Source organism: Gavia stellata, chromosome 34 (genome assembly GCF_030936135.1).
Source record: "Gavia stellata isolate bGavSte3 chromosome 34, bGavSte3.hap2, whole genome shotgun sequence".
NCBI lineage: Eukaryota > Metazoa > Chordata > Aves > Gaviiformes > Gaviidae > Gavia > Gavia stellata.
Genome location: NC_082627.1, coordinates 2,121,999 through 2,133,773, shown reverse-complemented (window position 1 = coordinate 2,133,773; position 11,775 = coordinate 2,121,999). Strand labels below are relative to the sequence as shown.

At 51.4% G+C, this 11,775-nt stretch overlaps 1 protein-coding gene across 1 annotated transcript; it reads right to left on the bottom strand.

The window, feature by feature from the left end:
• Positions 1–8,638: 8,638 nt before the first annotated feature.
• On the bottom strand, positions 8,639–9,610 carry LOC132320259 (olfactory receptor 5AP2-like). Its single transcript, XM_059832531.1, has one exon. It carries the CDS (start codon positions 9,590–9,592, stop codon positions 8,639–8,641), a length of 954 nt encoding a protein of 317 aa, XP_059688514.1. The 5' UTR covers positions 9,593–9,610.
• Between the last annotated feature and the right edge of the window lie 2,165 nt (positions 9,611–11,775).

Sequence of the window (11,775 nt, the reverse complement as noted above, 5' to 3'; positions counted from 1 at the left end):
TCTTGTCCAATTTATCACGCACCAGTGTGCCCCAGTCCTTCTCCACAGGTTGCTCTCAATCCAGTGATCAACAAGTCTGTATTGATACTGGGCTTTGCCCCGACCCAGGTGCAGGGCCTTGCACTTGGACTTGTTGACCTTCAAGAGGGGCGCATGGGTCCCATTTACCAATTACTTAAACAACTGAATGTTTCTTTCCCAAGGTTTAGGGTCCTGACTATATTTTTCCCCTGGCATATAACCCTTCAGACCATGAATCCCACCAGGGTATGATCCCTGCAGCCCAGGCTCCCACTGATCTTGGCCTCTCCAATACGTTTCTCTGAGTTGGTGACCGGGCTAGGGAGTTGGGTTTGGGTTTAGGCTGCAGACATGTGGTGAGTGTTTCTGCTTTGGCATTCGTGTTGAGGGAAGGGCTGAAGATGAGAGCTCCAGCTTAGGTATTAGGGTTAGGGTACAGGCAAAGGCTTAAGGTGAGCTGCACAGTGCCACGTCTGAGGGGCAAGGGTGGGTAGGCACTCTGCGTGTATCAACCCTTGTGGAGATCAGAGGCAAACCTCAGCTGCTGAAGACCAAAAGCATCATCATTGTGATGGGCTGGGGATCGGCATGGGCACATCCAAGGGGCTACCTGACAAAGGACGCCTCTGTCTCCTTTCTTTGTCATCCTGAAATCTCTGCCTCTGATTTTCTGCTCTAATCAGCCCCCAGGGAGGCACGCTTCAATTTCCTGAAGCAGCTTCATCACCCACAGCCCTCGGCAGGCCCTACTAAACCTCCAGGGCTCTTGACTCCTGCCATGGCCCTCCACGCTCAGTGACTTTCCCCTGGGAGCTTGTTAGTGTGCAGCAACTGTAAGGAGTTTAGTCTTGCATCTCAATTTTGGCACGCTTGCAGAGGGACTTCCAGGAGAGACCATCTTCGAGGAAGGCTTTTGCTAAGTGTGATGATGTTAACAAGCACCTGATGCCACACAGGTTCATTTCTTTCTCACTCCTAACTCAGGAATGCTTTGAACATTGACTGTAAAATGTTCCCACACAACACCCCAACTTCATTTGCTGGAGGTGGGCATGGGATGAGGAGGCACAGGCAGCCAGGTAGATGTGACCACAGGTCACTAAAGACATGAGTTGTTGCCAAGGCTCTGGGATGGAAATTTGGCCAAGAATAAGGCAAAGTTGATTGAATCTGCCAAACTGTCTCTTTAGCCAACTCACTAATTGTGCGTATATTTATCATTTCTTATCTGTCTGCCAAACATATTTCTTTTATGGTGGTTTGTTGCTTGAGGAAGGTCGACCTTATTGGAGGCTTGGACTTGGCATACAGTTGAGGAGTCCATTGGGTCTTTTCATTTTTTTTTTTCACCCTTTACTTCTGTTTGTTCAAAATTAATAAGAATCCTCTGTCAATTTACAGGCAAGTCTCAGGGTAAATCAGGTGGGAATTGGTGCAAAGGAACTGTACAATCAGCTGCAGACTTCAGTGTGGAAGTCTGATGTAGGAAAAGAATGCAAGTGCCAGGCAGCCCCTGAGAGAAATGGTGGGGCCGGGGAGGCGGGGAGGAAAGGTGCCCATACAGTGGGGGACCTTGAGGAGACGGCTGCTGCTGCCTCTCCAGACCTCCTTAGGAGACCTTCTGCATCAATATCAATTGGAGAAAGCTGCTATCACTTCTTCTGTAGAATGAAACAATAATTTTAAAACCCTTTAAAAGTAAAAAAAAAAAGAACAGCCTGCTTTTTAATTGAGTTCTGACTGAAATCTTCCACTTTAATTAGACTCCTGAGACCTTTCCAATTAGCTGAACAAGTCTGGAAGCCCTGAAGAAAATTACGGAAGAGATGTGCCTCCTTAGGGCTTTCTGCACCTTAAGGAGCCCCATGGGGTATTTGGTGCTGAGTCCATGAGCCTCAGATACTGAGAGGAGATGATTGAAGAAGCTCTCAAGGAGTTAAAGTCAGAAGCAAAAGCCAAAGTGTCTTGGAGCATTAATTGGCCCCTCTGAGGGCCATTACAGACCAAGCCTCCCCATGCATTTGTTCGAGTAGAAAATCGGAGGCTGTGATGACAGGGAGGCAAAGGCACTGTGCAGGGGGATCTGACGCTGAGTAAAACTTGATCTGTTTTATCATGGCAAGTGGTCAGCCCTGCAAAGGGGGACCTGTCCCTTGCCAAAGAGCTCAGGGCTCTTCCTGGAGCAGTGTGATGTGGGGTGGGCAATGCTGAGAGAAGGGCAGCGGTACCACACCTCCCAGCCTCCCTGGGGGGTGCAAGGAAGTAAGGAGGCCCCAGTTCCATGAGACTAACATGTCTGCTCTCAGGCCCTTGTAGCAGAGCCAGCTGCCATAGCCAAGGGGACAAAGACCTGCAGGCTGTGGACACCAAACTTAGGTCCTCACCTTGCACCCACCGTGGCATCTCCCTGCCTTTTCTGATATCTCTTCTTCCTCCCTGCCTGTGCCTTGAAACACAAAGCATTGCACTGATCCAGGCTCCCTCTGCATGACCTCTGGCACCACAGCACTACCCTTCAAGGCACATCTCTTTCTCTTCCTGTCCAGCCTCAGCCTCCCAAGCTGCATATTCTCACGCTTTTCCTCATGTGGTTTCCCACTGCAGAGGAAAGCTCCATCATCTCTGAAAACACCCTGAAACCACCTGAAACTCCAAATTTCAGGCTACTTTCTTACTCCCGCACGAGCCTCCACATCACCAGGGCAAGGAAGCCCAGGTCCCTCAGCCTCTCCACACAAGTTATGTGCTTCATGCCTCCTTAAACCCACCTTTGCAGGCATCCTCTGGACACTCTCCTGTTCCTTCCCACTCTTCAGAATGGAAAGCCCCACAGACTCTTGCAGGTGTGGCCACGCCAGTGCTGGTTTTAGGGGGATGGTGACTCCCCGTGTCTGGGTGGTCATGCTACAATGCAGCTCCGTATGCAGGAGCTGCCTATATTGATGGTGAGCCTTTCCCAGTGGCTCATATGGCATCCCTCATAATGCCCAGGGCCTTCTCCTCAAACTCCAGTCCTGTCCCACTCTGCCCCTTCTCCTTGTAAAACTTGAGGAGGTTTCTGCTGGCCCAATCCCCAAGTGTCTCAAGGGCCCTGTGCACTGAAGCTCCAGCACGTCAGCATTTAAGGTACATGTGTGCAGATGGCTTACGAGGAGTCATGGTTCCTCTAACATGACAACTTGAGTAGAGGTGGGACAGCACAGGTAAGAGAAAGAAATGCGAGTTTAATGCAAGTGATGATGAAGGTGGGAAGTACCACTGTAACACTAAGCCAGCTAATCCTCAATCACACTGAACCTCACAGGAACTTCACAATGAGCAGTGAGGTTGACCTAGATCTACGTGCCTCACATGGGCACTACCACTCTTCATCTTTTAAGGACAGGGTCAAGTTCAGTGACAGGAGTGACAAAAAGCAGCATTTGGTGCTTTCCAGAACTTGCAGCAGGCTCCTGCCAGCAGGCAGCAGAGGAGCACAGATACAGAAGCCACCCTGACAAGAACATTTTGTGTGTGCTGACAAACCTTTTTGGTTGAAGAAAGACGGTGGGAAGGGCTGAGTAGTTTGTCACAACAGGCAGAGCACAGCCTGACTCTTTCAAGACTAGTTCGTGTTACTACAAAGGACAACACAAAGGAAATGTGTGCTAGCAAATGGCCTGGATCATTAGCGTTACTCACGAGCTTTTGGTCCTAGAGATCGAACGATCAAACTGGTTGAATGGGATATGCGTGACAGATGCAGAGGGCAGTGGGGCCCATAAGAGCTTGCCTACTTGGCAAAAATGCTTGCAAGGAGCCAGTCTTACCAAGAAAGGCAATCTGTGAAGTCCTCTTTTGCACAGATGAACACTTGGAAATCCAGGGTGCTGCTGTCCTGCTGAAGGATCACAGCAGGTTTTCTGAAGACAAATAGTGTTACCTGGATCCAGATCTCTGCCAGACTGGCCCAATTATTTTATCAAAATACTGCTCTGATCACAGGAACTGCGTAAAAGTGGATCAGACAATTGCCAGTAAACAAGCATCCCATTTAAGTATACTGCCCATATGGCCTACCCCTCTTTACTACTAACAGAAATCTATGTTCAAAAATACCCAACTGACTTAGGAACTGGGAATCAGGTCATACAGGACCTGCATTCATTGAATCTACAGAATATGTGCATACCATCTGCAGACGCCTTCAGTTTACTTCTACCTTCTCCTTCCTTCTCATCCAGTTGAGGATACTACTAAGAGAAAGAGCAAATTTTGCCACCACGCACAAAGGCGTGGAGAATACAGTCCTCCCTCAGCACTGGGAAGAGAACTGTCAAATCCTGTCACTTCTCTTTTCCTCCAGGAATGGGCCCAACTCGATGAGAGGCTTGAGGTGGCCTGTCGTGACCTTCTGGAGCCAATATCTGAGACAGAGCCATAGGCACTTGGAACCATGGGTACATGAGCTCTTCCAGAGAGGGTCGGTGTCAGGTGGCTGCAGTGAACAGCAGATGGTGGGGTTTAAATTTCCAAGAGAGGAGTGCAAAACAAATGCCAGCATCAGAGCCTTGGAGTTCAGGATAGAAATTTTTTCTTGTTCAGGAAACTCCTGTGCTGGATTTCATGGGAAAGTGCCCTGGAGGACAAAGGGACCTCAGACAACTGCTTCATCTTCAAGGAGAACCATGTGAAAACACAAGACCCCTCCAGGCTTTTATGGGTAAAGGTGATCAGCCATGGCAAGAGGCCAGCACACTTTCTTTCCACCCCTGCCACTGCAGTTGCCTGTGCCTGAGCCTGCCCACTTGCCCTCCCCACAGGCACATTTGCACTGGAAATCCAAGAAAATCCCAGCACTCCTACCCTCGAGCTGGCACCTGCCCCGATTTGGTAGCCTGGCCAACCCCAGAGGCAGCAGCTGCCCAGTGCCCCTGTGTGCAGCCCAGGGCATGGGTCGCACCCGCCTTTCCCTGTTGGTGCCCCAGCTCCCAGCACTGCTGTGCTGTGCCCATGTCCCACCCTCCTGCCACCAGCCTTCCCCTGAGCCCGAGGCAGCTCCAGCTCCCTTGGAGGGCTCTGACCAAGCCTTCCTGGAGCAGGTTGCAGTGGGGTGCCAGGGGATGGGCTCTTGGCACTGCCAGGCTGGCCGGCCTGGGCAGGGAGAGGGCAGCCCCCATCTGTGGGGTTGGGCTGGGACCGCTCACAGGGACGTCCCTGAGGAGCACTCCAGTCTGCACTGAGGCAGGGCTGGCACCAGGACAAGGGCTCCTGGGGAAGGGCAGAAGTAGCTGAGCTGGGAGAGGCTTCGACTGACGACTCACAGGTAGGAGCCCCAGCTTCAGCAATGTGTTCCCCCTTGGTCTTTTGCAGAGCTGCTCTGTCTTCTTCCAACCTTCCCTGCTCCTCGTCCCTCCACCCTCCTCATGCCCAGGGCAGAGCTTCCCCCAGGCTGGGCACTGCTTGAGTGATGCAAAGGGTAGCAAGAAGGTAAGAGGGCTGGAAGCCCAAGGAAAGCCAAGAAAAATGTGGGCCCACTGCTCAGTGGGGCAGGGTGCCTAGTGACCAAGAGCATGTGGAGAGAGTATCAGTGAGCTGATTGGTCATACACGAGTCTCAGTCATGCACGAGGTGAGGAGTTGCAGCCAAGGGATCAGGGGGTGCTGGCTAAAGTCATTGTGTGTCTGCTGCTGTCATTCTGGGAAAACCATGGCAGTGAGGGAGGTTCCTGATGCTTGGGAAAAGGCAAACATCCCACCCATCTTCATGAAGAGCAAAAAGTAGGTCAGGGAACCACAGGCTGGTCAGCTTGATATCCGTCCCTGGCAAGGTGATGGAGCAAATCCTCCAGAAAGCCATTTCCAAACACCTGAAGTCCAAGAAGGGGATTGGGAATTGGCAGCACGAAGTCAACAAGGGCAAATTGTGCCTGACTAACCTGAATTCTTTGAAAGATGACATGATGGGCCCTTTGGATGAGGAAAGAGGTGGATGTCATAGTCCTTGACAACTTTGTGAAAATGGACTGCCTGTAACCTGCACAAAGTTGAAGCAAGACAAATGTCACGTTCATCTTGTCGCTGTGCTTGGACAGCTCCGTGCAACAGGCCAGGCTGGGGATGACTGGCTGGAAGGCAGCGCTGCAGAAAAGGACCTGGGAGTCTGGGGGAACAGCAGGTGGGACAGGAGGGAGTAATGTGTCCTTGGGATGAGGAATGCCAACTGCATCCTGGGTGGGATTAGCAAAATCACAGCCAGGAGGGAAAGGGAAGTGACGCTTCCCCTCTATTTGGGAACTGCATCAGGACTGCCAAGTCTAGTGTGAGTCTCCCCAGCACGAGGAAGTCCCTGATAGACTTTGGATAGTCCAGAAGAGGATAGAAAGGTGGTTTTGAATTGAAGCACATTATGCACCAGAAGAGGTTGAGAGAGCTGGTTTTTAGGGGCTGTTTGAGAAATCTCTCAAGAGCCAATCAGCAGAGGAAGGGCCCAGGAAAGGTTGTGGGAGGTCAGCCAATGGAGATATTCTGAATTTGTTGAGAAAATGTCGAGAGCACCTGATCTAGCACAAGCTGTGTGGAAATGGGCTTGGAGTAGAGACAAACTTTGGCAGGAGCTGTGGCATATCGGGTCTGAGTGTCAGTATGGAAGTGGCTTGTTCTTTGGTCATGATGGTGTTGGAGGAGGGTATCAGAGTTGTGCCTGTGTGCACCCCCACTGCACTGAAGCCGTTAGAGCACAAGGCATTATTTTTTCCTTTTAGAACAGCTGTGAGCATTTGTGCAGACCTCACAGGTCTCACTCAGCAGAAATTACTTTGGGATCCGTGGTTCCCATTTACACCAAGGAGAATCCTGGGGTGAGGACATCCTGCAGGGCTCACACATGCTCCCCGCACACTCTCAGCTCTTCTGCAAGAAGCATTGCTGGGCTGGCACTCAGCACATGCTGTGGGCTGAGGAGCACCACAGCCCACCTCCAAGGACAGCCTGGCCAGGATCTCCTGAGACCCTGCCATCTAGCTATGGTGACTGCTCAAAGCAGAGGCAGGCAGTGTGGGTGCCTGCATGGGCTCAGAGAAGGGCACACAGAGACACCTCATCGCCCAGCACAGAGGGACTGTGGCAGTGCCTGTGGGTGACAGAGCTGGGGACTGTGGGGTGAGACCTCCTCAGCTGCGCCAGCCAAGTCCCCCTGCCCCAATGGCCCCATAGCCTTGCGGTGCAGGCACTGCATGGACCAGGGTGCATTAGGGGTTCCAAGATCATCTCCCCAGCACAGTCCCCATGGCAGCCCTCTCTGCTTCCTCCCCAAGCAGCCTCCTATTTGGCTTCCTCCCACCAGTGCCTCACTCACTCCCCACCCCAGCAAGATGGGGGCAGAGAATAGGAAGAGCAAAAGGGAGGAAAGTTATGTGTTAGGACAGAAAGAGATTAATAAGTGAAGGAAAGAGGAACAAAGAAGAAAGAAAAAACACAGAAACCTTAAAATAATAAGTGATGAAATGGCAATCAGTCACCACCTCCCACAAGTACACTAGTGCCCCACCAGTCCCCAGATGGGGACCCAGCCAAAACACCCCATCCCTCCCTTTTTATTGCTGAGCATGATGCCATATGGCACAGAAGACCTGTTGGGTCTCTTTGGGTCAGCTGTCCTGGCTGTGTCCCCTCCCAAGTTCTTGTGCCCCCTCAACCTCCTCACTGTAAGGGCAGTGTGAGAAACAGAGACGGTCTTGATGCTGTGCAGACACTGTTCAGCAATAGCTAAAACATTGGTGTGTTATCAACATGGCTTTGGTCCCCAATCCAAAACACTGCACCTTATGGGCTGCTGGGAGGAAAATGAGCTCCACCGCAGGCAGCCCCAGCCAGTGGGGAAGGAGGGCGAGTTGGAAAGCCTGATCCCCCAAGGATGAAGGAGCTGTAGCAGGGCAGTGGCTGTCCCTGTCTCTGTCCAAGAAGATGTAGGGTGAAGAGAGGAGCTTGAGCCTGAGCCAGACGAGCACAGCTGGAGCCAGGACTTGCTCCTTTCTCTGGGAAGAGGGGAGGAAAAAGTGGGGGAAGGGAGATCCTGGGGATGATCTTGTTTTAGCTCTCAGAAAGAGGAACTGCTCCCCCCACTCCAGCCTCTCCACCTCCCCTTGCAGCAGGAGAAGCAAAGGCTTCTTCCTCAGCTGCTCACTTGCTGCATCCCCAACTGATTCCTAAGACATGCCTAAGAAATGGCCTGCTTTTCTTAGCGATACGGTGACAGTAGACCTTCATTTGTGGCTGACATGTGATGTTCATGCTCTGGAAATGTGCATCACAGGGGAAGATGATTCCCGTCCAGGGAACGCAGAGTCAGAAAGATGCCCGTGCGATGGTCCTTACAAGTATTCAATTATTAGGCCAAATACACATTCTTATGTCCTCTAGAAAAGAAAATCTTGACACTTCAACAGTTCCCACGCATAAGACCAACAAGGTGTTTATTATCAAGGCACAAGCAAACCCATGACACTTTCAACATTGTTTTTTAAACAACGGTATTTACCTCCAAGGACTTTTTGCTTTCTTGCCCTTGCCACTCCACAAGCAATCTCAGTGGCATGCACTTCTGAAGTGCAACCTGGTATCCAGAGATTTCAAAGGAGCTAGAAGTGTCTTTTGCCTGTGTCACCAAGGTAGTGTGAGCTCTGGGTGCAAGGCAGGGCTTTCCTGAGCACCTTCCTGATGGCCTCCCTGACCTCCCTGTTCTGCAGGCTGTAGATGAAGGGATTGACCAGGGGTGTTAGGACAGTGTAGAAAAAGGAGAAAGCTTTGTTGAGGTGTCTCAGGGGGGCTGTTCTGGGCAGCATATAGACAACAAAAAGGGTGCCATAGAAAATGGTGACAAGAGTGAGGTGAGAGGAGCAAGTGGAGAAGGCCTTCTGCCTGCCAGTGCTGGATGGGATCCTCAGGATGGCAGCTATGATGCAAATGTAGGAGGCCAGTGTGAACAGGAAGGGAAAAACTACATCGAAGATACCAAATATGAAAGAAACAATTGTGATTGCTCTGGTGTCGCTGCAGGCAAGCTCCAGCAATGCGGTAAAATCACAGAAGAAGTTGTCAATGGCCTTGGGACCACAGAACTGCAACTGGGATAATAAGACTGTGACTACCACCAGCAGCAGTGAACCCCCCAGCCAAGATGCAGCTGCCAGGTGTAGAGAGACCTTCCAGGTCATGAGGCTTGCATAGAGCAAGGGCTGGCATATGGCCAAGTACCGATCGTAGGACATGGCCGTCAGCAGGTAACACTCAGTAGTCAAAAAGGAACCAAAGAAGTAGAACTGAGCCATGCAGCCGTGAGCAGAGATACTGCTGTCCCCAGTCAGGAAGCTGGCCAGCAGCTGGGGCAGGATGGTGGAGCTGTAGCAGGTCTCCAAGGAGGACAGATGGCCCAGGAAGAAGTACATGGGGGTGTGCAGATGCCGGTCAGCCACCACCAGCACAACGATGAGGATGTTCCCAACCATGGTGACTGAGTAGATCATAAGCAAGAGGAGAAAGAGCAGGCTCTGGAGCATGGGGACATCACGTATTCCCAGCAGCACAAAATCCATGGATGATGTCCTGTTGTCCCTTTCCCCGTCGGCCATGCAGTCTTGTTTGTCGTTTATTTCCTCAGTAGCCACAAAGAGGGGCTATGAGAAAGAAACTCATTTCAGCATTTACCTTCAACATTTATTTGGGTAGGACATTGCTGTCTTCACATTAGCTGTTTGTGTTTCATAACTAGTGAAAGCACAAAATAAATGTTTTTCCTGATGGGTAAAGAACACTCATCCCAGCAGAACCACTGCAGACTCGAGAGGCGAGCTGCCCAATGGAAAGTCTTTCTCACTGCAGAATAAATCCATGATGTGCATTTGCTCACGCAGAAACAGACAATGTGATATGCCTGTGGTTATGCCCAGGAAGACGTGTTATAGGTGTTGAGGATGGACATCCTTCTGCTCTCAGGAAAGAGAAGGTGTGCCAGAGAAAACAAAACTCACTATCCAAAAAATCCCTGTTTATGAAACGCCATGCCAGACACCACCCTTCCTCCAAAGCAAGGGATGGGCACATCGCAGGGTCAGTGGCCACAGCTCGCTGAATCATTCACATGAGAAGGGAAGGATTCCCACCCCACTCCTCCCCCATCAGCCAACAGGCCAATTTCTTCCCTTGAGAAAGGGCAAATGAGGAGTTACTGCTTCAGATGGCCAAGGGACTGTGCTGCGGGACTGCCAGAGAGCATGCTAAAAACCACATTGTGGGTCAAAAGGTGGGAAGGAGGAAATCAAATAAAGATAGGGAAGGGGTAACAGGGAGTCAACCAAGCCACATGGGAGAGGTTGTGCAGGAAGAAAAGATGGGAGGAAGAAAGGAGACAAAGCCAGACTCTCTTCAGTGGTGCCAGGAAGAAAGGACACATTGAAATATAAGGAAATTCCATTTAAAGATAGGGTGGTCAAGCACTGGAACAGTTGTCCAGAGAGCCTACAGAGGCTCCATCCTTGTGGATATTCAAAACTCAACTGGACATGGTCCTGAGCCACCTGCTCTTGCTGACTCTGCTTTTAGGAGGGGAGCTTGGACTGAATGATATCCTGAGGTGACTTCCAAGCCCAGCTGCTCCATCATTCTGTGATTAAAAGCTGCTGGGCAGAACCATTTGCTTCACATTTTTCCCTCCTCAGCAGAGGTTCCTGAGGGCTTTGGGGTGGCCTTGTTGCAAATCCCAGCCCAGCAGCAGGACCACAGCATGGCCAGCTGTGCTTGTGGGGCTCTCTGAAAAAGTAGGACATTGAGCTGGACTCTGCAGGGTGCCTGGGGGTGAGTGGGAGAGGATCAGGTTCAGGGGCATGGGCCATGCCAGGTACATGCCTTGGTGCATGACTGGAGAAAGCTCATGCCCAGGAAACACAGCTCTCTGAAACAGCAGTTCCCTCCAAGTGTCTCACACCCACCCCTTGGGCTGGAATGCATCTCTTCCAGGCATGATAATCGCAGGAACTCTTCTGAGAGTTTGCCAAAAGCGAGTCCGAATAACTGATACCTGCAGTAAGTAAAACAAAGCAAGACTGAAATAGCCCTGTGAAAGATGAAGTGAAGGGCACAGGCAATCTGGCCCCACACAGCCTGCCCAAATGCTCCCCCCCGACCCCGCCCAGCTAAGGTGGGAGAGTGTCCCAGGGCTGTCCCTGGGATCTCACTATGCAGTGCCAGGGGCTCGGGGGTGTGCGGAGGAAAGTGGGAGGTGGGGTGGGAAGACATGAAGGAAAGGACAAGGCTGACACTCAGGGCTCTCTGCTCTCATTTCTTCTCTTCAAAGACCCAGCAGCTTGACTAATAAGACCCAGCCTTCACTCACCCTCAGCACATCCAGCACAAACGCACAGTCCTCATCATGAAGCAGTGACATCTGCTCTGATGGATCATGGCAATGTAATCCAAGGTCAGGGTCTTACCTTCTGCCCCTTCCCTACCACTTCTTCACTTCTTGGACCTCACTGCAAGCCCTGAACCAGGGCTCATTCCTTACTCTGCCTCTGCCCTCTTCTCCCAGCAGCTCCTGAGCTGAGTCTCCAGCAGCACCTCAAGGCTCCCTGCCCTCTGAGGTGTCCCAGGGTTTATGGCACAAACGAGTCTCTAAAGATTCCTGCTCCTGAGGATTTGCAGAGTAAAACCAATCTGATTGCCTCCCTGGTGGGATGGAAGCTGTGAGGAGGTGGAGACTGTGTCTACAGCTCCACGCAGT

Bases quoted from the DNA above. Each gene is read 5' to 3' on its own strand.
- LOC132320259 (XM_059832531.1), bottom strand. From the start codon at position 9,592: ATGGATTTTGTGCTGCTGGGAATACGTGATGTCCCCATGCTCCAGAGC.